Genomic DNA, 24,632 nt, shown 5'->3' with positions numbered 1-24,632 from the left:
AAAAATAAAATAAACTTTAAAAAAATGACAATTTCATTTATGCTGGATACTACACACATCACTCTTCCTCCGACATCACAACTCACAGTTTACAGCTACCTCCATTCCAGATACTTTAGTTAAAAGAGCACAAGGCATTCTGTAAATTGACAAAGGGAGGAGGAGGAGAGAGTGAATAAACGATTCCTCACTATACTGTAGCAGGAAATGTCAGTTGCACAGCCAGAAGAGAAGCAATGCGTGTAGTAACTATCCAGCATGAACGAAACTGTCATTTTTTACAGTAAGCAGCAGCCATCTACAGTAGACATAGGATACTAATCATTAAAATGTAACTTATTTCAATTCAGTTTCCAAAAAAATCTTTTTTCCCTAGAATTCCACTTTAAACAAGCTGATGACCACAACCAGTTGATCATCCCCACTCTTGAAATCAGAGGAAATAATGCAACATTTCCATGTAGAACACCTTGAAAGTCAAATCATCTGCTGCTCAGTGTTTGAATGGTCATTAGAGAAAAAGGTGCCATATAAGAGACACATAGCACACATACTATATACACATAAACCAAAGAAAAAAGGGATCCAGCAGGAGACGTGCACTCACCTCTAGCCTTTTCTCCAGAGAGTCTACCCTGTCCTTCTTGCTTGCCAGGTTGGCTCGGGTGTAACGCCCTTGTGCAGGCAGATACAACACCTGGCTGTAACATTCCTCCCACACCTGATTGAAGGCGTCCAGAGAGAGGTCTCCATGCCCCATACCTTGTTTGACCACCTCCATCTCTTGCTTCAGCAGATCCTCTGCCTGAAAACAAAACGAAGCAACAAGGGTCAAGAAGATATACCCCCCTTTTGTTGTATGACTTGCTGTCCAACTGCAGGGAAATGTACACTTACTGTAGGTCTCCAAGTCTACTATAGACACTATTCTATGGTTTTTCTCCTTAGAGCTAGAGGCATTCAGGCTCTGATGCCAACAGTGGTGGATACAGTTTATTCCCTAAGGCTGTATTTGTTTTGGTAAAAGGTCAATATACAACCAGAGTGACTGTCTCAAAACTGTTTGATAAAATATCAAAACAGTAAGTTTCTTTACTCCTCAAAAAACATTTATTAAAGTGGACTTCCGCCAAAAAAAAAAAAAAAAATTAAGAAAAGTCAGCAGCTATAAAAAGTGTAGCTGCTGACTTAATAATCTGACACTCACCTGTCCCACGGTCCAGCGATGCGGGCGTACGAAGCCTCGCTCCTCTCCATAGCGCCGGCATTCTTACTGTGGGCGCCCGGCTGTGGCTCCACAGCCAGGCACGCACTGCGAATGGCCGGGCAATCTTCTGCATCTTCAACATGTCCCAGAAGATTGCAGGGAGGGAGGGGGGAGAGGTGAACTTCCTTCCGGCACTGCGGAGCCCCGGGAGAAAGTGGGAGCTGGTTGCCTCTAAAAAGAGGGTATCCGCTCCCCCCCCCCCCCCCCAAAAAAAATTGACATGCCAAATGTGGCATGTCAGGTGGTCACCATCACTTAAAGCGGTAGTTCCATTTTTGGGTGGAACTTTGCTTTAAATCAACTGCAGAGGTTTCAATGTAGAGAAAAAAGGCAAAAGATCACAGAAACTTTACAAACAGAAAATATACTACAGTTCCCCTTCGAATACTATAGGGCGCTTACAGTACCCATTCCTTTTTTAACCACTTCAGCTCTGGAAGATTTTACCCCCTTCATGACTAGGACATTTTTTTTTACTATTTAGCACTGTGCTATTTAAACTGTTAATTGCGCGGTCATGCAACGCTGAACCCAAACGAAGTTTGTATAATTTTTTTCACATAAACAGAGCTTTCTTTTGGTGGTATTTGAACACCATTGTTTTGTTTTTTTATTATAAAAAACGAAAAAAGACCAAAAATTTTGAAAGAAATTTTTTTTTACTTTCTGCTATAAAAAATATCCAATAAAAAAATAAATTTTAGCCAAAATGTATTGTATTCTGCTACTTTTTGATAAAAAAAAAGAAAAAAAAAAAAAACAACAATAAAGTGTTTATTGCTGGTTTGTGTAAAAGTTATAGGTTTCTACAAACTATAGTATATATATTGGAATTTCTATCTTCTATTTTTTTTTTATACTACTAATGACAGCGATCGACAACTTATAATGGGACTGCAATAGTGGGGGGTGGGGAATGACTAACTGCCACTGACATTAATACAGTGAACTATATATGGTCACTATATTAATGACACACTGGCTGGAAGGGGGTTAAAGGAGTTGTAAGGGCAGAAGATTTTTTATCTTAATGCATTCTATGTATCAAGATAGAAAAACCTGTGTGTAGCAGCTCCCCCCCCCCCCCCCCCCCCCCAATTACCTACCTGAGCCCCTTCCCTCTCTGGCGATGTCTACGATCCCCGCAGCCATCCAGTACACCCCTCCTGATTGCTGAGACAGAGCAGCGGCATCATCGGCTCCCGCGGCTGTCAAGCAAAGTCAGTCAGCCAATCAGGGAAGAGAGGGGACAGGGACAGGTCGGGGCTCCATGTCTGAATAGATACACGGAGCTCTGACACGGCTTGGGTGCCCCCTGTAGCAAGCTGCTGGCTGAGGGGCATATAAAAAGGAGGAAGGGGCTAGAAGCAAAAAAGAGGGACCCGAGAAGAGGAGGATCCGGACTGCTCTGTGCAAAACCAGGTAAGTATAACATGCTTGTTATTTAAGAAAAGAAAAAAACAAGCCTTTACAATCACTTTAACATCTAGGTCGATCAAGGGGTTAAATATGTGCCTATGTACACTGCTTTTACTAAGATCTCAGTTCCTCATTCCTGCTTTGCAGGGATGAGAAACTGACAGATCGCTCCCTCTGTACAGAGCTCTGTGTTGTGTACCAACACAGAGCTGTAGGCTCAGCAAGTTCCAGCCATGAATCATTGGCTGTGATTTGTTGACAGGCTCCCGCTGTGTACAATTAGAGCGGGTGCCGGCCGGGGGGTACAAAGAAGTAGGCGGCGACGTACTGGTACATTGTTACATTGTCCGCAGTACATTGTGGGCGGGCGCCAAGTGGTTAAACTGAAAACCATGCACGTAAAATGTTTGCTCACAAAGAGTTTGGTGCTTTACTTGCAGAATTAGAGCCAGCTGCATTGGACTGGTTCATTATTGCTGCCATTCTTGGCACTTTTAATGAAGTATATCTAGTATTAGTCACATTCAACTGGACTTGTTCTGTATTGCTGAAGACGATTTGTACCTTACTAAACCAGATCTTCATTTTCAAGAAGATTAAGTTGTCCTAAGTAAGGTGTGGATATAAAAGGTGGGGTATCTTCCCGACTCTAAGAACCAAAGAAGTGGCTAATTTACAAAACAGTTTTCAACATTACACAATGGGGAAGATTTACTGGAGCACTCAATCTGGTGCAGCTGTGCATGGTAGCCAATCAGCTTCTAACTTCAGCTTGTTCATTTTTAAGCTTTGACAATAAAACTTGGAAGCGGATATGTTTCTATGTAGAGCTGCACCAGATTTTGCACGCTCCAGTTTTAGCAAATTCCCCCCTAATGATTGTTAAATATTATTGTATATACCATGACCTGATATCTGAACAATAGACAAATAAGAATTTCCACAACACTGTACAACCTGTTCTATTAAATTCAAGAGGTACCAGAAGCCCTGAAATACTTTATTTCTTTTGTGGCTGAAACCACAGCTCTAGGTTCCTACAGCAGCTGGTCACATGGCCAAATTACATTGGAAAATGTTATCGCTGCTGTCAGTTTAGATTGGCTGACTAGTGTTCTTCCAGTAGGAAATACTTGTGGAACCTCATAGAAAAAGCCCCAAACAATCCCAATTACAAAAAAAAAGCAAATATATGTGCTGTTATGATCTCTGAATGCTAAAGTACAACCATTTAGCAGAGTCAAACTATGAGAGAGAGAGAGAGAGAGACCCCCCTCTAAGAGGCTTCCCACCACTGCATCACAAGATGTAGTCATTTTTAGGACTGGACAGTGAAGGAAAACTTTCCGTATGTTCTTTTACTTACGTATTTGAGCTCTTCTTCAGTCACCTTTTCATAGGTGTTCTGTTCCAAGTAGGTCACATGCTCAGCGTTGGTTGTAACAGAGCTTGGCATCTTCCCTTTCTTGCTTGTTGCATTGTCCCCAAACGGATGGTGGACAGAGTCATAGTGAAGCATTGTGATAATTTCCTTTTTGATGGTCTCTTCAGCTTTCTGCAGATCTGTCAGTGGTGGCTCTACATTCCCAGGCCTCAGTATCGTTTCATTTACCTAGGATACAGGACACAAACATTACAACTTCAGACTGGATGGAAATACCCAATGTTCGTCAGATAATGTCCAAGTGAAACCTCACATTTTTACAGGAGGGAGGGGTTTCTGAGAACTCCATTTCATAGACTATTCAGCACACCCTAAAAACTCACCTCTGGGTCTTCAGCCAGAACATCTTCCCACCTCATCAGATGGTTATGTTGCACTCTTTCACCAAACATAAATCTGCACTAGGGCTCTCTGATTCCTCCTGTATTGTAATTGTACTGTCTGCTCTCACATTGTAAAGCGCTGCGCAAACTGTTGGGGCCATAAAAATCCTCTATAATAATAAGAAACAAATGTATGTAGAACAACATCAAAATGATTGAGTTCAGCAGTTTCCTTTGAAGGGCATTGTTGATAGTACAGCATACAAAGACATTTCAGACAATGGTGCCCACATCCAACCTTGTGGCAAAAGTTGAGGGAAAGCCTTTTTTTCTGCTTTAGCATGATTGCGCCTCTGGGCACAAAGCCAGCTCTATAAAGGCATGCTTTGATAAGCTTGGTGTGGAAGAACTCGGGTGGTCTGCACAGAGCCCTGACCTCAACCCTACTAAACAGGATAAATTTAAACATTGATTACGAGCCAGGGTTTCTCATTCCAACATCATTACCTGAGGAAGTCACGAGGTTGTGTTGTACCGCGTGGGAGGAGCCGTCTAATGCTGATGCAGAAAGAGTTAATCACGGATATTTTGATATCTTTATTAGGTACACCTGTTCAATTGCTTGGTAACACAAATTGCTAATCAGCCAATCATATGGCAGCAATTCAGTGCATTTAGGCATCTAGACATGGTGAAGAGGACTTGCTGAAGTTCAAACCGAGCATCAGAATGGGGAAGAAAGGGGATTTAAGTGACTTTGAACGTGGCATGGTTGTTAGTGCCTGACGGGCTGGTCTGAGTATTTCATAAACTACTGGGATTTTCCTGCACAACCATCTCTTTTTTGAAAGGCATTTTTTTTTGGTTTTACAACAAAAAAAAAAAAAAACAACAGAGACAGACTTACATTACAGGTGTGTAAGGTGCATATGACTATACCAAGTCATGTACTATTCAGTGTACACTGAGTTAGCAGTCCCTGAAGGAACAGAAAGACCCCAACAACATTCATACATGCACACATTCAAGCCCACAACACATAAGATCCCATATCAATAACAGATTTTTAAAGCCATCGGACAGGATTACTGCAGCCTTATCAGCTGAAGCTGATAAGACTGACACAGGCAAACACTAGATAATAGGCACAAGTAAATACTATGAAATAAAACAAGTCAGCTATGAGCAGTGAAACAGGGTTGCCATAGAAACGTTGGGATCGAGAAGGAGGCTTGGTTAACAGTACAGGAAGTGCTTAATGTAAGGGCGGAAATACACTCTACTGTGGACTCAGAAAACAATACTTAGGATGGCGCTGCCTAACCCCTGGAAAAAAGTTTTTTAAAGTTTCTTTAACCGCTTCAGCCCCGGAAGATTTTACCCCCTTCCAGAGCGTTTTTTTGCGATTTTTTTGCGATTCGGCACTGTTTCACTTTAACTAACAATTGCGCGGTCGTGCGACGTGGCTCCCAAACAAAACTGACGTCCTTTTTTTCCCACAAATAGAGCTTTCTTTTGGTGGTATTTGATCGCCTCTGCGATTTTTATTTTTTGCGCTATAAACAAAATAAGAGTGACAATTTTGAAAAAAAACACATTACTTTTTACATTTTGCTATAATAAATACCCCCCAAAAATATATAAAAAAACATTTTTTTTTCCTCAGTTTAGGCCGATCGTATTCTTCTACATATTTTTGGTAAAAAAAAAAATCGTAATAAGCGTTTATTGATGGGTTTGCACAAAAGTTATAGCGTTTACTAAATAGGGGATAGTTTTATGGCATTTTTATTATTTTTTTTTTTTTACTAGTAATGGCGGCGATCAGCGATTTTTATTGTGATTGCGACATTATGACGGACATTTTTGGGACCACTGTCATTTATACAGCGATCAGTGCGATTAAAAATGCACTGATTACTGTGTAAATGACACTGGCAGTGAAGGGGTTAACCACTAGGGGGCGGGGAGGGGTTAAGTGTGTCCTAGGGGAGTGATTCTAACTGTCAGGGGGATGGGCTAGCAGTGTCATTACTCTGATCACTGCTCCCGATGACAGGGAGCTGTGATCAGTGACACTTGTCACTAGGCAGAATGGGGAGATGCTGTTTACATCAGCATCTCCCCGTTCGTCCTCTCCGTGAGGCGATTGCGGGTATCCCCGCGGCGATCGAGTACGCAGGACCCGCGATCTGACTCATGGAGCTCCCGGCCGGCGCACAGGCAGTGGCAGGGCGGGAAATTTAAATGGACGTACAGGTACACCCATTTGCCCAGCCGTGCTATTCTGCCGACGTAAATCGGCGTGCGCCGGTCAGGAACCGGTTAAACAATAAGTAATATGCGATTTGGGCTGGATTACAGTGGCTATAGTTTGATAATTACGTATTATAATGGACTAAATGAAAAGCAGCATCAGAGTGGGAGAGCTTTCTTCCTCTTGAAACAGATGGGCCGCACTGGGTGCCACTCTTGTCAGCTAAGAACAGGAAACTGAGGGTACAGTTCATACAGGCTCACCAAAATTGGACAATAGAAGATTGCAAAAACGTTGCCTGGTCTGACGAGTCTCTATTTCAGCGGCGACATTCAGATTGTAGGGTCGGAATTTGGTGTAAACATGAAAGCATGGATCCATCCTGCCTTTTATCAACAGTTCAGGCTGGTGGTGTAATGGTTTGGGGGATATTTTCTTGGCACACTTTGGGCCCCTTAGTACCAAATGAGCATTGTTTCAATGTCACGGCCTGAGTATTGTTGCTGACCATGTCCATACCTTTATGACAATGTATATATTAGAGGTCGACCGATATATCGGCCGGCCGATATTTGGCTTTTTTTACTTAATCGGCATCGGCCGATTATGCTGATAAAAAAAGCCAATTATAACTTCAGCGGGACTTGCAAATGACTTCTGTAATAGAAGTCAATTGCAAGTTGTCTGAAGGTTTCTTCTCCTCCTCTGGGCAGCCTGCCAAGTCTGATAAGAAGATACATTTGTATCTCTTCAATAGACTGAACTCTGTGTGTAGAAGTTCTCAGTTTAACCATTTAAAGACTAAATCTTTTTTGACATTTGTTGCTTACAAGTAAAAATTATCACTTGGAACCCCCAAACATTATATATATTTTTTTTAGCAGAGACCCTAGGGAATAAAATAGCGGTTGTTGCAATATTTTATGTCACACGGTATTTGCGCAGCGGTCTTTCAAACGCAATTTTTTAAAATAAAATACACTAATTAAAAAAAAAAAAATAAGCAGTAAAGTTAGCCCATTTTTTTTCGTCCAAAAGTTTTGGTTACCTGTTTTTGTGTATTTAATATTTAAGATATAGTTTTTTTTTTTTTTTTAATCTAAATTCTACATACAAGTGAACTGATTGGAGGTTTGTTTTGTTCAATAAATGTTTAAATGTAAAAAATTGTCTGTATCACTTATTACTTAAGGTTGCTTTCACACTGGAGCGGGCAGGCATTGACGGTAAAACGCTGTTAGTTTTAGCGGCGCTTTACCGTCATTTTAGCGGCGCTATTCGGCTGCTAGCGGGGCGCTTATAACCCAGCTAGCGGCCGAGGAAGGGGTTAAATGCGCCCCTGAAGTGCTGCTGCCGAAACGCTTTGCAGCCGCTTCGGCAGTGGTGCGCATTCATTTCAATGGGCAGGAGTGGTGGAGGAGCGGTATACACCACTCCAAAGACATCCTGCCAGCGCATCGCCTCAGTGTGAAAGCACTCAGGATATCACACTGAGACTGTAGGGAAGCCGTTTTACAGGCACTTTACAGGCGCTATTTTTAGCCCAAAAGCGCCTAAAAAAACACCCCAGTGTGAAAGGGGTCTAACTGTTAGATTTTATGAGATGAAGGGGGAAAAAAAAAAAGAAAAAAAAGAAAAAAAAAAAAAAAAAAAAAAAAAAAAAAAAATCGGCCTAATATATCGGCATCGCATATCGGCCATCGCGATTTCTAAATATCGGCATCGACATCGGCCAGAAAAAAACCCATATCGGTCGACCTCTAGTATATATTTCAAGTAGAGTCACCTATGCACCATTATAGTGTGTCTATTAGGATTATGTTTATTAGTATTTATTTGGATTGAAGGGATTTTGTTTATTGCTATATTGTGATTGCACTGCAGGGGAGCGCCACATAATATAATACATCATTGCTATATCATTACCTGACCTCACAAATCCTCTTTTAGCTACATGGTCACAAGTTTCTTCAGGCATATCCCACACTCGAGGGGTCAGGAGCTGTTATAATTTGAAAAAGGGAAAAGGGGGACTCTTCTAGTGCCCTCAAATTTGGCATTAAATGTATGTTAAGCTTACATTGGTGTGATGAGCAGTGTGGTGGGTGTCCAGAAATCATTGTCTATATAGGATTAACTTATAATTCCCTCTTTTTACACCTTGTCCATTCAGTTTTCAGCCAAGCCTCACAAATAGTATTTATTTTTTTTCCGGTTCATGCCATGTACTTCTCATCTGACTTGAATTTGTGCAGTGGCATTTCTAAGGACATAGTGATTTTATTGACTATATTACCAATGTTTTGACCAGGGTGGTGCTGTGAATATAGTATTTCTTGTTTTCAGCAAGGCATTTGATACAGTTCCACATAATGATACAATACAAAAAGTTGTACAAGCTAGGATGGCCAAAGGATAGATACGAGAGTATGGTCGTAAATTGGGTTCACTCGGAACAGAGAGTGGTCAGTAGTAGTATACCACAAGGCTCTGTACTGGGTCCTGTTCTATTTAATCTCTATGTTAAATGTTAACTAAAAGGTTTGTGGGGTAAGATATGTCTTTTTACTGATAAAACAAAGGTGTGAAATAGGGTTGATATCCCTGGAAGTTTCAGTATAATGCAACATGATTTGGCATTGCTGGAAGATTGGTCAAAGAAGTGCAAACTGCATTTCAGGGTTTCTAAATGTAAAATAATACATCTAGGGAAAAAGAATCCCCTGAGAGAGTACAACATTGGGGGTGCAGTGTTAGCCAGCAATACAGAAGAAAAAGATTTGGGGGTGCTTCATTCATACAATTGCAAAATGAGCAAATAGTGTGACCAGGCAGTGGGGAAAGCAAATTAATTTCTAGGATGCATCACTAGAGGGGATCGGCTGCAAAAATTGGCATCATATATCGGTCATCGGCCGCCCTGATTTCTAAATATCGGCATCGGCCAGAGAAAAACCCATATCAGTTGACCTCTACTCCGGAATGTTACTTCCGAGTTCGCGGGCTCCAGCGCTGTGATTGGCCGGAGCCACACGGGTCGCATCAGCTGAAGCTACGGGACAAATGAGCCATTGCTTCAGTGTGCATGTGCCGAAGACGTCCACACATGCTGATGCAGTGGATATCTCCTAAACTGTGCAACATGAGGCAGCAGTTTAACAAAATAGAAATCATTATTACAAAAAGTTAAAATTACATAAAAACACACACACCCCCTATAACAAACAAGGTCAACAGATACCCTAATGGACATGGAGTTTAGGATTGAATGGTATCAAATATTGTATAAACACTAATTGTGTGTGGATATAACTTGGTAGAATCCAGAGATTCTTTCATGTCTTCATGTCAACGTGTTTCACAGAAATTAGCTTCCTCGGGACATTTTTGGGTAGGTGCTGGTAAACCCGGAGACCAATAGGGGATGACACCACATACAGACTTCAGAACCATGATCACTCCTTCCCACCAAATGGATAAGAGTAGTAAGGCAGTTGTATAGTCTTACAATAGAGGGGAGAGAAACTCGCGTCTGATACAGCCAGGGATACCGATGATTCTAGTAGTATATATAGTAAATCAGTCCCATTGGACCATGTGGACAAGACTATCTCACATATCCTATCAATATGATGACATTCAGATTCAAAATGTTCAATCCAGGGGCATCAGGGAAGTGCATCAAATGTGTATCACTTTTACGAGCCTATTAACAAGTTTGTAGCATATATAAAGTCTTATTAATGAATATAGACAGGCTCACCAGTGTTTGATGAGAGGGGTGGGCTTATAGAGTAAAGCCACAACCAGGTAATCCCTCAAAGACAAAAGGTAGGTGCCTCCTGGATAACAGATCGCTGGTGTAGGTGTCCCCAACGGTTCAGCTCAGTGTTTACCAGCACCTACCCAAAAATGTCCTGAGGAAGCTAATTTCTGCGAAGCACATTGACACGAAGACATGAAGGAGTCTATGGATTCTACCAAGTTATATCCACACTCAGTGTTTATACAATATTTCATACAATTCAATCCTAAACTGCATGTCCGTTTGGGTATCTGCTGACCTTGTTTGTTAACCGCTTGCCGACCGTCTGCCATACTGAGAATGGCACAGGCAGGCGAATCACCGTCATGGTACGTCGGTACCATAGACAGCCACTAGGGGGTGCGTGCGCGCCGTCTACTTGCTCACAGAGTCGATGCGAGTGCCCGGCGGTCTCGATCACCGGCAGGCTCCCGCGATCGCTCGGGGCACATGGAGAAACGGCATGTGTGTGTGTGTAAACACACAGTTTCCGGTTCTCTGAGGGGAGAACTGACAGATCCTCTGTCGGTTCCCTGCACAGTCCACATCCCCCTTCAGTTAGAACACTTCCTAGGACACACATTAACCCCATTTACTGCCCCCTAGTGTTAACCACTTCACTGCCAGTGAACATAGATCTATACTGGGCAGACTCGATGGACCTCTGGTCTTATCTGCCATCACTTTTCTACATGATAAATACAGAAAAAAGTGCAGCGCTGGATATATACAAAACCCAAATAAATAGTGCTAATAAAAGATTATTATATATGAACCATCTACATTGAAAAAAATCAAGCACAAATCTATGCATCCATAAAAAAGAAGTGCTTCACCATAAGAATACGTGTGTGGTTAATACCACCATAGTGACATATCTGAGTAAAATTCAAAAATACAAAACAAAAGTGTCCATAGGAGGTTAATGATTGAAGTGACTTTGTTGTGGAGATAAATTCGTGACTGTCACCGTGATGTACGCTCGTCACCTAATATAGATTAAAGGCTTACCAGACAGTCTCTGATCAGAGGCATAATAGCATCAACTCGTGGTGATGTCCTCACAGGGAAATGAACCTCTTCCAGGGTGGTGGATATATGTCAGCAAACGATATCCATAAGCCTCCAGACAGCAACCCAATGAAGAAAAATCACTCCCAAATATCCAAGGGGAAAAGAAAGTAAACTCCAGTAGTGCAGAGCGTTATGACTTTCCTTAATTAAAAATCGCCGCATCGGCATCCATAAAAAACTTTATCCTTGCAAGGACGTATATTAAAACCAACTCAGCTCAAAAACAAAACTCCGCGCATGCGCCGTCGGTACGAGCGTGTTTACCCTACGGCCGTTTCGTCAGAAATGACATCATCAGGGGCACGCCCACACCTCCGCGCATGCGCTTTTTATATCCAAACGGCGAAAAAAAAAAAAAAACTTTTAATTTTAATAAAGGAAAGTCATAACGCTCTGCACTACTGGAGTTTCCTTTCTTTTCCCCTTGGATATTTGGGAGTGATTTTTCTTCATTGGGTTGCTGTCTGGAGGCTTATGGAGATCGTTTGCTGACATATATCCACCACCCTGGAAGAGGTTCATTTCCCTGTGAGGACATCACCACGAGTTGATGCTATTATGCCTCTGATCAGAGGCTGTCTGGTAAGCCTTTAATCTATATTAGGTGACGGGCGTACATCACGGTGACAGTCACGAATTTATCTCCACAACAAAGTCACTTCAATCATTAACCTCCTATGGACACTTTTGTTTTGTATTTTTGAATTTTATTCAGATATGTCACTATGGTGGTATTAACCACACACGTATTCTTATGGTGAAGCACTTCTTTTTTATGGATGCATAGATTTGTGCTTGATTTTTTTCAATGTACATGGTTCATATATAATAATCTTTTATTAGCACTATTTATTTGGGTTTTGTATATATCCAGCGCTGCACTTTTTTCTGTATTTATCTACTAGTGCCCTTTATCAAGGTTATAGTGCTTAGCTGCAGGATATTCTTTCACAGGATTGTTTTATTCACTTTGAAATTGATTTACACACCTAGTGCGAATTTTTTCTTTTATAAATATCACTTTTCTACATACAGGCCTCAGTCCAGGTTTCATAGTAAAGTTGGTACAGTGGTTTTAAACAAATCCAAAAGGATTTGCTGGAAAACAGTTGACAAGGCGGCTCCGGACAATCAATGCAGTGAAGCTGCCCCATACACCCCGGGAATCCATTGGGGATTGTCACTACACAAGCCAACAGAAGCTCCCCTGCCAGCTGCATTAGTGTGATCATACTATACGTTGATATTGATCAAAATTCCACAGAAGACACATAAGGTAGTTAAATACTTGGAAAAAACTTCAAGCAGAAGTAGTGGGCCGTAAACAGTAAATTCATTAAAACATATTGAGGATAAAAATACATATGTTCTCAGACAAAAAAGGTTAAAAAAAAAAAAAAAAGGGTCAGACTCGATGGGCCACTGTTGTCACTCTTATGCCCTGTACACACGGTCGGATTTTCCAACAGAAAATGTGTGATAGGGCCTTGTTGTCAGAAATTCCGACCGTGTGTGGGCTCCATCACACATTTTCCATAGGAATTTCCGACATACAAAGTTTGAGAGCTTGCTATAAAACTTTCCGACAACAAAATCCGTTGACGGAAATTCCGATCGTGTGTACACAAATCCGACGCACAAAGTTCCACGCATGCTCAGAATAAATTAAGAGACAAAAGCTATTGGCTACTGCCCCGTTTATAGTTCCGACGTATGTGTATTACGTCACCGGGTTCAGAACGATCAGATTTTCCAACAACTTTGTGTGACCGTGTGTATGCAAGACAAGTTTGAGCCAACATCCGTCGGAAAAAATCCTAGGATTTTGTTGTCGGAATGTCCGATCAATGTGCGACCGTGTGTACGGGGCAATAGAGTTCTATTTTGAACACAGGTTAGTTACATTTGACAAACTAGCGCCTCTCAGTTGTCCAATTGTTGATGACAGAAGGCTCATTGTTGGGCTTAATTACATCGTGTGCAATGGCCAAGCTTGCTTGAAAACCAAAAGTGATACTGACTGTAAGACACTATCACTTTGCCCATGCAGACATTTTATGGTCTTCAAGAGGGCTTTTCTTTGTTAAGGGTTCCTTAACCAATAGTTTTCTATCCAAGATAGACAATGAAGACCCAGACAGCTTAACAGATTTGCCTGCAGCAGTTGATGGGCCCGTCTATCAGCTGGTATTTCCAATATTGACATTTTTGAGAATCCATTAAGTAGAAGCACTAAAAACTAAATTTCTGCTAGAAGTCCTACAAGATGCAGTGGTTAATTCTAACTCTTCCTAGGGTCTATGGAAATGCATAATATAATAGTTCATTTTTCCCACAAGTTTCCTTTCATTTTTTGGATTCCTCCTATGTTTAGAACTCAGTTAGATGAATGCAATATAGACAAGTACTGGTCTTGCTCACCTCTGATGGCCTGGGTAAGTCCCTCTGTACTGCTCGGTGCCTTTGTTTTAACTCTCTGGCCCGCTGTGCATCTCTAATTGCCTAAAAAAAAAATCAAACAATCACATTATGCATAGGTTATATTTTTGGAAAATTATATTCTTTATTATATAACAAAAAGGCATTTACGAGAGAAAAAAAAAGGGATCAGCATACACAAATTCATAGAGCTGAAACATCTCAATAAAGGTGGTATTAGAGGTGGGAGAAGTCTTGCTTGCCAGCATTTAATATTTTTCTCAACACAACAGTGATAAACATCATTGACTATAAGAAAATGATTTATCAGTGTCCCAAATGGCAGTAAAACGAGACAAGGGGTTTTTAAAAAATGTTTTAAGTTGGGATATACCTAAAGGCATGCAATGCCTCCTATTCACACATAATGCTAAGACACTGCCTCACAATTAGCAGCGGGGTTACCAGCCTACCATATGCCTGTTGGCCTGTCTATCAGATACCTGTAGATGGTCAAATGGCCAACTGAAGGAGCTTCCACGGCAGTCTGACAATACTTCTGCTAATTGAAAGGCAATGGCTTAGCGCTCCCGGAAACAGAAGTGCTGTTGTTGGCAGGATCTCTGGATAAGTAACTTTGCAGCAGATTCACCAGTTTAAGAAATATGTATACATGGAGACATGCCAAAACATACTGAAAAACAGATGGCTTTACATATACCGACACTTTAAAACGAGTACAATAAAATAATTTTAGCGATGCATCGTGCTTTGGGCGACAGAACAGAAATGCCTTTCTTCTAGGTTATACAGAGAATGATCCCCACCTGTTTGCGAGCCTCGATATCTGCTGCATCTTCTACAAACATCTCTTCATTGTCGCGCTCTTCCAGTTCTTTCTCAGCATTTTCTGGCAGGACAATCTCAAAGTCATTCTTTGGGGTTGGTAGAGACATTAAACCAAGGCGTAGGTGTTCTCGTGATTCTCTTTCCTATGTGTATATAATGAGATGCTTTATAGGTCACGAACATTCGATTCACTCAACAGCACAACAGCTTAAAGCCAAGGTAATCAAATTAGGATATAAACCAGTGTTTCTCAGTTCTTTAAAAGTATATACAATATACATCTTTAAAATATCCATCCCCCCCCCCAGTAAAAAAAAAGCATTGAATATTGCTGCCAATATAAATGCCTTTGACCTATTCACATACTGGCTTTCAAGTTAGGCTGGGTTCCCATATGTCCATCTGCTGTTTGCAGTCCAGTGCGTTTATGTTCACTGGTTCAGGTGCAAAGTATTGCCTGAATCCACACCTGAACCAGACCCAAAAATGCACAGGACCCCTTTTCAAAACCACACAGCGGCCTCCCCGGACATGTGTGAACAGGCCCCATTGAGAGCCGGTCACATTTACTTTATGCAAATTGGATGCAGTTACAAACGCATCCAGTTCGCTTATATGTGAACCCAGCGTTTGGTGAATTTGCACTCTGAGCCAACTCAACGCACTGCACATGCCCTGACATATTTCAGGCAATAGGTGACAGTGGGGAGAAATTTAGACAAGCCTACAAAAGAGACATAATATGTCTGTTTAGTAAAGAGACGCCATTATTCTTTAGTTAAGTTAAAACACATGCAACATTATAAACTACCCTAATAAAAATGACTGTGTGTAATGTTATATGAAATCTTCAAAATATCAGCGAAAATAATTCATTATAACATTGAGCTTTTTAGCTCACACACCACTGCCTGGCTGCAAAAAAAAAAAAAAAAAGTAATTTCATTCATCTTAAAAAAAAAAACACGCTAACCACCTATCTCTACTTATACTTTGGTACATTCAGGCTGGGTTCACACTATTGCAAATTGAATGTGGGTTTCTCTGCATCCAATTCACATCAGGAGATTGTGATCGGCTCCCTATGGAGCCGGTTCACACACCCCTGCGGAGCGGTTCCAGTGCTAATTGCACAATTGTGCAAATTGCGTCTTCTGGCCTGTTTCAGGTCCAAAATTCAGCCAAAAATTCGGACCTGAAATAAATATCTGTTATAATATAGTAATATCTTGCCATCAAAACACTATCCAGAGACTATAGAAAAAAGGGGGTGGGGGGACAAGTTTCCCAGATGACCCTGCAACTCTATTTTGAGTTGTTTACTACAGTTTTTTCTTTTTATTAGCAACCCCAAAAAAAAAAAAATCAATTAACTAATCTTTTCACCACTGGCATCAGCAGGAACAAAGCAAAATTAATAAAGTGACCAACCAAAATGTCAAAGTCCACATCAGTTTTCAGAGAAAAGTTTGCTTCCAGTCATTTAAGGCTAAAGCTGGCTCTAGAATCAGCACCAGACATTTCCTGGTGTGCCAGCTGCCTGCCTCTTCCTGATACAGCAATCCCCCACCTGGCCACATCATCACTAACAAGTCACTCAACTGTAGGAACACAGTGATCTATAAGTGGTGGCAATGAACACATGGAGGTGCAAACATCACAAGAGAGCAAAGAATAAACTTGCATGCTAAAAGGTAATTATTATATCTGTAGTTTATAATGCTGTGCCTCATTAACAAAAGTCTAAAGTGAATGCTGGAAAAGCAAACGAGATGCCAGACTCTTAACAGAGGCATGATCCTCTTCATGGGCGTAGCATAAGGGGTTACAGGGGTCACAATTGCAACCCCGCCCCTAGCTCCAAGGGGCCCCTGCAGCCTCCCTGTCATATTATCATATCCTCCACAAAATCCAGCTCCGATCTTCCCCAGGGCCCCACAGCCAGGCTCCAGTACTGGACTTCTACTTTGCCTTCCACAGTCCCCTCTGTTCCCATTGGCTGGGGAGAAGCTGTGAGCCATTTCCTGTATGGAGAGAAGCATGAGGTGAGAACAGCCCAGGATGGGGAAGTGTCTGTGCTGTGAACATGGAATAGTAACCAAGCTCAGCAAGGCAAGAGGAGGAGAGTGCCGTCCTGTAGCCACGATGGGACCAATGTCACTGGTGAGGTATGACACCTCAGTGTCTCCTAGTCACCAGCTGGGATTCTCTGTACCACCCCCCCCCCATTTGGGATGTCTATTTACCCCCACTTCCCTGACAATTGGCTGTCTAAATTGGCCCCAGTATATGAATGTGTTAGGGACCATAGATTGTAAGCTCCTTGAGGGTAGGGACTGATGTGAATATACAATGTATATGTAAAAGCGCTGCGTAAATTGACAGCGCTATACAAGTACCTTAAATAATAATACTAATAATAGAAATAACTGGGGAATAGACACACACCTCCGGGAGGTGACCTTCCCCCAACACCTGCCAACACTGACAGAGAAAACTTCAGAAATTGCAAAAACAAATCCCTTAACACCTCCTTGGGGAGCCCTTGAAGGGCTGCAGGCTCCAGATTTTGTGTCACATAGCTTTGCCCTCCCAGATCTAAGTTGCCCCCCCTCCCAAAGCCCCCTCCACCCTGCATGCTATGCCCAGCTGCTGAGCTCCTTTCCCATTACAGCACTCTACACTGTTCCTCCTCCGCAGGGTTGCAGTCACCTTGCTTTACAACATGAATATGAGAGAAAGAAAGCACTCACATTGCCTCATCCATAAATAATTTGGAAATACACAAAAAAGAGGGGTTCCGAAAGGTAACCCAAGGTCAGACTTTAAAGGCACAGTAGACAATAAAGATATGAAATAACACTAATATTTAATGAAACATAGATGTGAATATATACATGGTATAAGAAGGGACATAGAAAAAAAAAAGTTAAAAATCATATACACGAGAATGCATGATATATGATGTGAGCCCTAGTGCGTCAATGCGTTTCGCTGTTGAGCTTCTTCAGGACACATTCGGGCTTCGTTGGTTGCAAGAAAAGGAAAAAGGTCTCACTATATTACAGGAGAGTCAGCCTTAACAAGTGGTCAAAGAGGGAAAAGTTTCCAAAAAAGAAAGGGTTGGCTCACAACAAGAGCAAGTCGCAACATGAGGATTCATAGGAGCTGGCTCATAGAGACGAGTATCCTAATGTATTAACCTCAGACAGGGGATAAGATATTGAATGGAGAACAAAAAGCAGCCATACAAAGGTTGTATAAGATTGTCCTTCAATCCAGAGTGACCAATATGGAGGCTCAGCTATACCCAAGCCAAATTGTTGTCATTCAAAGAGTTCATATTATGACACGGTAAAGATAATCCCCTAGGAGAGAGCGAGATGCTCTTCCAGGGGATTATCTTTAGTCGGCTCCTATGAATACTCATGTTGCGACTTGCTCTTGTTGTGAGCCAACCCTTTCTTTATTGGAAACTTTTCCCTCTTCGACCACTTATTGAACAAGGCCGACTCTCCTGCAAAACAGTGAGAACTTTTTCCTCTTCTTACAACCAACGAATCCCGAATGTGTCCTGAAGAAGCTTAACAGCGAAACGCATTGACGCACTAGGGCTCACATCATATCATGCATTCTCATGTATATGATTTTTAACTTTTTTTCTATGTCCCTTCTTATACCATGTATATATTTACATCTATGTTTCAATAAATATTAGTGTTTTTTCATATCTTGTTTACTGTGCCTTTAAAGTCCGACCTTTCGGAACCCCTCTTTTGTGTATTCCTTTACAACACAGCCTGTTAGCTATGATCTGCACAGGGTGTATCTGCCTACTGCAACTACACTGCCGTTCTGACCAGAGAATTTCACAGGTCAGAAGGGCAACATAAAGGCCAGATACACCTTGTAAAGGCTGACAGACTGTGTAAAGGAATGTGATTTCAGCCCTCTATAGTGTGTGTGGGTGGGGGGGGGTATACAGTGCCAGGATGGGGAAGGAGCTCTGCCAAGTGACCTGCCAGGGGTCCCTGTCCTCTGATTCTCCAGCGGTAATCCCTGTCCTCTGATGTAAAGAAGAACTCTGGGAACTCAAAACTCTTAAGCCACTTTGAATATCTTGGCGTGCAGTGGATGTATCTGCACGCACGTTGGAAGTTGTGGGGGGGGGGGCAGGTCAACTTTTGCATCGGGGGCCCACAAGCTTCAAGCTGCGCCTCTGATTTTCTTGGTATATAGCATACCACTGCTAAGTATTTCAACTCTGCTTTTAGCCCTTTGGCAAGATTTCCGCTTTAAAGATGCAAAAATAAAGTCCTTTGCTGTTAACCCTTTAATTTATCATTAGACCTTTGTAATGCATGACCAATTTTTTAGTTAAAGATATACTGCAAAGCGCTAAAGCATGCTACAGTAGTTAAGCAGCAATGTACCTTTTTTTCTTTTGATAGCATCGGTCTTTTCTTCAGAAAGCAGCCACAGCCCGAGTAGAAAAGCCTTTCCCCTGCCAGCATACTGCAGAGAGATACTCTTGTCTTGTTTCTGGTCTCACCTTAAGAGATTTCCTGGGTGAAGAGCTCTAGCACTGACTCAGTATGCTGTGTGAGGACCACTGCAGAGAGACCATTGCTTCTATACAAGGAGTAAGTTTCCATTGCTACAGCATGCTGGCAGGAGTGAGACTTTACTTAGGATGTAAAAAAAAAAAAAATAAATAAACGCTGTACATCTTTTGTTTTGATTCACCTGGAATGTGCTTAGCTAATTTAACCACATAGGGCCGGTTCACACAGTTGGGTGATGCAAGATCGCATGTGTTTCGCACTGCAGTACAAATCACATGCGATGTACGTGCAATGCGATTTCAGCCATACAGATAGTATGGCTGAAATCGCATTCGGACTAAACTCGCACAGGACCCTTTTTTGGTCCGCACCAGAATCAGATCGCATGGGTGTGAACACCGATGCGATCCGATTCATGTCCGAACTGACAGTTCGCAGTGCGATATGCAAGCTGAAATGGGGGTGTCATTAACAATGTATTGACACTCCCCGCATTTCGCATATGGCAGTGTGAACTGCCGTGCGAGTTGGGTGCGATGCAGGAACCCGCAGCAGATTCACAGGGTTCCCACATCGCAGCAGTGTGAACCGGACCTCAAGTTAAAAACTTTTTTTTTTGCTAGAAAATTACGTAGAACCCCCAAACATATTTTTTTTTTCCTAAACACCATAGAAAATAAAATGGCGGTCGCTGCAATACTTTGTCACACCGTATTTGCGCAGCGGTCTTACAAGCGCACTTTTTTTGGAAAAAATACAGTTTTTTGAATCAAAAAATAAAACAAAATTGCGCCGCTCGTGGAATCGGCCACAGAGACCACTTTTATCTGAAAGCGGACCGCCCGCTGAAGAGGATACCGGGGTTATGGCAGCTAGCTGCTGCCATTACAACAATATTCCTCTTCAAAGTACCGATGTAGAACTGCGGTGGGCGGTCCGTGGGTGGTTAAACGTAAAGTTTAAAGAGGAAGTAAACCCTAATGGGTTTTACATCCTCTTTTTTCCCCTGCAAAGTTAAAGCATAATGGGCTAGTATGCATACTAATACTTGCCCATTATGTTGCACTTAACTGCAAACAAAGCCCGCAATGTCCCAGCATCCATCTTTACCCCTCTTCCTTTCGGGGCCGTGGACTCTGGCATTGTGACTGGCCGAAGTCACGTGACGTAACTCGCGCGCGAGCCGCCAGTCATGGCACGATCGCGCGCTCTCTTCAGTACGTCATCGGCGCAAGCGTATATGATAAATATGCAGGTTTAGGAGATATTTCCAGTACCTACAGGTAAGCCTTATTATAGGCTTAACCTGTAGGTAAAAGTGGCGTAACTAGGTATACAACCACTTTAACTACAGCCTGGAGAGAAACATTCTTAAGAATACACTGCAAACTGAAATAAGACATAAAGGTACTTTTTTTTTACCAATTGCTTTATGTAAGCTGGGTCATTATAATCTACCGATCCGTCCTCTGGATTTATGTTCAGCTTGTCTCGCAGTGGTGTTCTACCTGGTGTGGCGCCAATAACTGGCTTTGGAGTCATGCCACCACGAGGGGTTAAACCTTCAGTGCTCTGGGAGGGTGTTCTAGAAAACAAGAACACACATGAAGATGGTTAATGCAGATCAAGAATTAAGACTGACAAATTGTACTTATACATTTTAACAAATAACCAGAGTGAATTCTATTTAGGAGGTTGCCACCAAAAAGTAAAACTTTTTCATTACAGGTGGAACCAAGTGAGATGAGTAAGCCCCTTTTTGTGTTCAGCTTTGAAAACCCCAATAATGTGATTTCATCCATCTGCCCACCTTTGTATTGTCCTAGCTGCCCTGGTTACATTATCCATAAAATAAAAATAATACAAAAAAATTTTAATTGATGCAAGCCACAACTATGCCACTGTCTGATTGAACCATGACCAGATGAGTGGCCAGAAAGGGGTACTCTAGTGAAGTAATGACAGATGAATCACTAGCAACTCCAGGAGTAATCCAACATCCTTGAACAGAGAGATTGTCCAGAACTCTGCCCAAACCCAGAAGACTGGAGCCCATTGTGAAAATCTTACAACATAAGGGAAGAAAGAAAAGCTTGCCCTCCGATAATTCAACACTGGAGAAAGTGAGAGTGGAAATTTGAAGTTTTGCTATCAAAGGAAGCAAAAAGTTGCATTAACTGACTTTTGTTAATAAAGCTGCACCCCTTAATATACATTTTAACAAAGTCTGCTGCTTCAGTGTTTTTAGATCTTTTTGTTAGAGGTTACTATGGTATATGAAGTATAATTACAAGCATTTCATAAGTGTCAAAGGCTTTTATTGACAATTACATTAGGTTTATGCAGTCAATATTTGCAGTGTTGACCCTTCTTTTTCAAGACATCTGCAATTTGCCCTGGAATGCTGTCAATCAACTTCTGGGCCACATCCTGACTGATGACTGCACATTATTGCATAATCAGTGCTTGGAGTATGTCAGAATTTGTGGGGTTTTTTGTTCACCCGCCTTTTGGAGGATTGACTACAAGTTCTCAATGGTATTAAGGTCTGGGGAGTTCACTGGCCATGGACATAAAATTTTGATGGTTTGTTCCACAAGCCATTTAGTTATCACTTTTGCCTTATGGCAAGATGGCATTGTTCCTAACCAAACTGTTCTCGGATGGTTGGGAGAAATTGCTCTAGGAGGAGGTTTTTGTACCATTCTTTAGTCATTGCAGTGTTCTTAGGGAGAATTGTGAGTGAGCCCACTCCCTTGGCTGAGAAGCAACCCCACACATGAATGGTCTCAGGATGGTCCTGAGGATGGTCTCAGGACTGATGGTAGCGCTCACCTTTTCTTCTCTGGACAAGGTTTTTCCCTGGATGCCCCAGGCAATTGGAAAGGGGATTCATCGGATAAAATTACTTTACCCCAGTCCTCAGCAGTCCAATCCCTGTACCTTTTGCAGAATGTCAGTCTGTCCCTGATGTTTTTCCTGGAGAGAAGTAGCTTCTTTGCTGCCCCCTTCTTGACACCAGGCCATCCTCCAAAAGCCTTCTCCTCACTGTCCGTTCAAATGCATTCATACTTGCCTGCTGCCATTCCTGAGCAAGCTCTGCGCTGCTGGTTCCCCGACCCTGTCCTGGCGCTTGCTGGACTTTCTTAGGTGCCCTGAAGCCTTTTTCACAACAATTGAATCTCGCTCCTTGAAGTTCTTGATGATCCGATAAATGGTAGATTTAGGTGCAATCTTAGTAGCAGCAATATCCTTGCCTCTGAATCCCTTTTTGTGCAAAGCAACGATGACTGCTCGTTTGCAGGTAACCATGGGTAACAGAGGAAGAACAATGATTTCAAGCACCACCCTCCTTTTAAAGCATCCAGTCGGTTATTCTAACTCAATCAACATTACAGAGCTATTGCCAGCCTTGTCCTCGTTAACACTGACACCTGCGTTAATGAGAAAATCACCAACATATCAGCTGGTCCTTTTGTGACAGGGCTGAAATGCAGTGGTAAGGTTTTTTGAGGGATTAAGTTCATTTTAATGGCAAATAGGGACTTTGTAGATAACTGCAATTCATCCGATTACTCTTCATAACATTCTGGAGTATATGCAAATTGCCATCATAAAAACTGAGGCAGCAGACTCTGTGAAATTTAATAATTTGTGTAATTCTCAAAACTTTTGGCCACAGCTGTATATACACACACCGTCCCATACCTTTAAATAATTTCTGTGTGTTTTAATGTACAGTCTCCTTGTAAGTCATAAATCCAGCCTTCTTTATTCTGTGGGGAGCCTTCTCTGTTCCCCTCATAACCTGTTCACAAGACCAGTTGCCTTTGTGCTCTCTATCCCCCGGCCACTTATCTTGTATATTTCCCCCTGTAGTTCTCAATAAAGTGATTGGTAAGGCGATTACTTCACCATATGCGGCAGAGGTTTTCAAACTCCTGGTCTGACCCACCCACTGTACAGCATAGGCCAGGAGTCTGATTCATCCCATACATGCCCACAGTCCTAACCATTCAGACTGTGGGTGGATCTGACCAGGAGCCTGAGACTATCTGGTCCACTTACTGCTTCAAGTTCTTGCTTTACTGAGAACTACAGTTTGAATGGGCAGAAATATGAGCAGGACTGTATGAGATGAATCAGACTCCTGGCTTGTCCACCTAATTATGCTGTACAGTGGGCAGATCAGACCAGGAGTCTGGGCCTCTTAGGTCCGCCCACTGTAGTTAGATGGACAAGCCAGGAGTCCGACTCATTCCATAAACTACCAGTCCCACCCACACTGCCACCCATTCAGACTCTAAATCCCAGGGCATGATGGGATTTGTAGTCTTAGTATGTGGTAAAAAACACTAACAGGTAGTAATGTCGCCAGCTCAGAGATCCCTTCTCCTGGAGCCCAGGGATAGAGAAAATTCTGTGTAAAGAGATCACGTCACAGATTTTTAAAACTGTGAATTTTGTACACAGCGTGCGTTTTTAATCCAAATCAAATTAGCAGTTTTGCCTAACTACACAGGGCTAATGTGAAAATGTTATCACCATCCTGGAGTTCTTCTTTAAGCAATCAAAAAGCATGATGAATTTGATTTGCGTCTATAATTGTAAGTTTTGAGCAGTAATCTACACACAGCATAAATGAGTCATCTGGCTATTAAATGTGTATACCCTTAAAACTTCAGCAGCCTTGTAAATGCCTTGCTACCATGACTACCACTGGGATGAGCTGCTGGATCAGCAAGAAGAGCAGCCACACACTTTAGCCGATTGCAAATAAGCAGTGTTATTCTCACCTGAATGGTGTGGACAGCACCGTGTTTGGGGTCTGCACCACTTGTCGCTGCGGAGTTACCCCTGTGAAATCACTTTCATGGAGGGGTGTGTTAAGCCCACCTTTTAAAGGGGTATCAACATTTGTAAGTGCCATCAAGTTCTGTGCTTCCTGCAAAATACATAAAAATCACATCATGTTCATCAAATCTTCAGTTATGTTTGATGCTCACGGCAGAACATTTAGATTTGTTAGCGCAGAAGAAAAATGCACATGTGGGCCTGCTGGGTAATTATAGGTTACTGTATACTGCATTACGGGGACTCTGAATATTGTTATGAATGACTAACATTTTATAATATATTCAGCCTTGGATATACGGAATGTGCAGGTTGTGTCACTGCAGTGGAGAGCACAGAAGCATGTATTGGTACAGT

The 24,632-nt window shown here is 42.0% G+C and overlaps 1 protein-coding gene across 1 annotated transcript in view; it reads right to left on the bottom strand.

The window, feature by feature from the left end:
• CDC5L (cell division cycle 5 like) overlaps positions 1-24,632 on the bottom strand; it is a 109,311-nt gene that overhangs the window by 44,663 nt on the left and 40,016 nt on the right. Inside the window, exons 9-14 of the mRNA XM_073625236.1 lie at positions 24,218-24,366; positions 20,844-21,006; positions 14,835-14,999; positions 14,011-14,091; positions 4,053-4,298; positions 608-805 (exon numbers count right to left, since the gene is read on the bottom strand). Coding sequence (XP_073481337.1) covers positions 608-805; positions 4,053-4,298; positions 14,011-14,091; positions 14,835-14,999; positions 20,844-21,006; positions 24,218-24,366 — 1,002 coding nt within the window. The remainder of the gene's footprint in view (positions 1-607; positions 806-4,052; positions 4,299-14,010; positions 14,092-14,834; positions 15,000-20,843; positions 21,007-24,217; positions 24,367-24,632) is intronic.

Source organism: Aquarana catesbeiana, linkage group LG04 (assembly GCF_042186555.1).
Source record: "Aquarana catesbeiana isolate 2022-GZ linkage group LG04, ASM4218655v1, whole genome shotgun sequence".
Classification (NCBI taxonomy): domain Eukaryota; kingdom Metazoa; phylum Chordata; class Amphibia; order Anura; family Ranidae; genus Aquarana; species Aquarana catesbeiana.
Note: the sequence above shows the minus strand (reverse complement) of the source record. Positions and strands in the feature narration are given on the sequence as shown.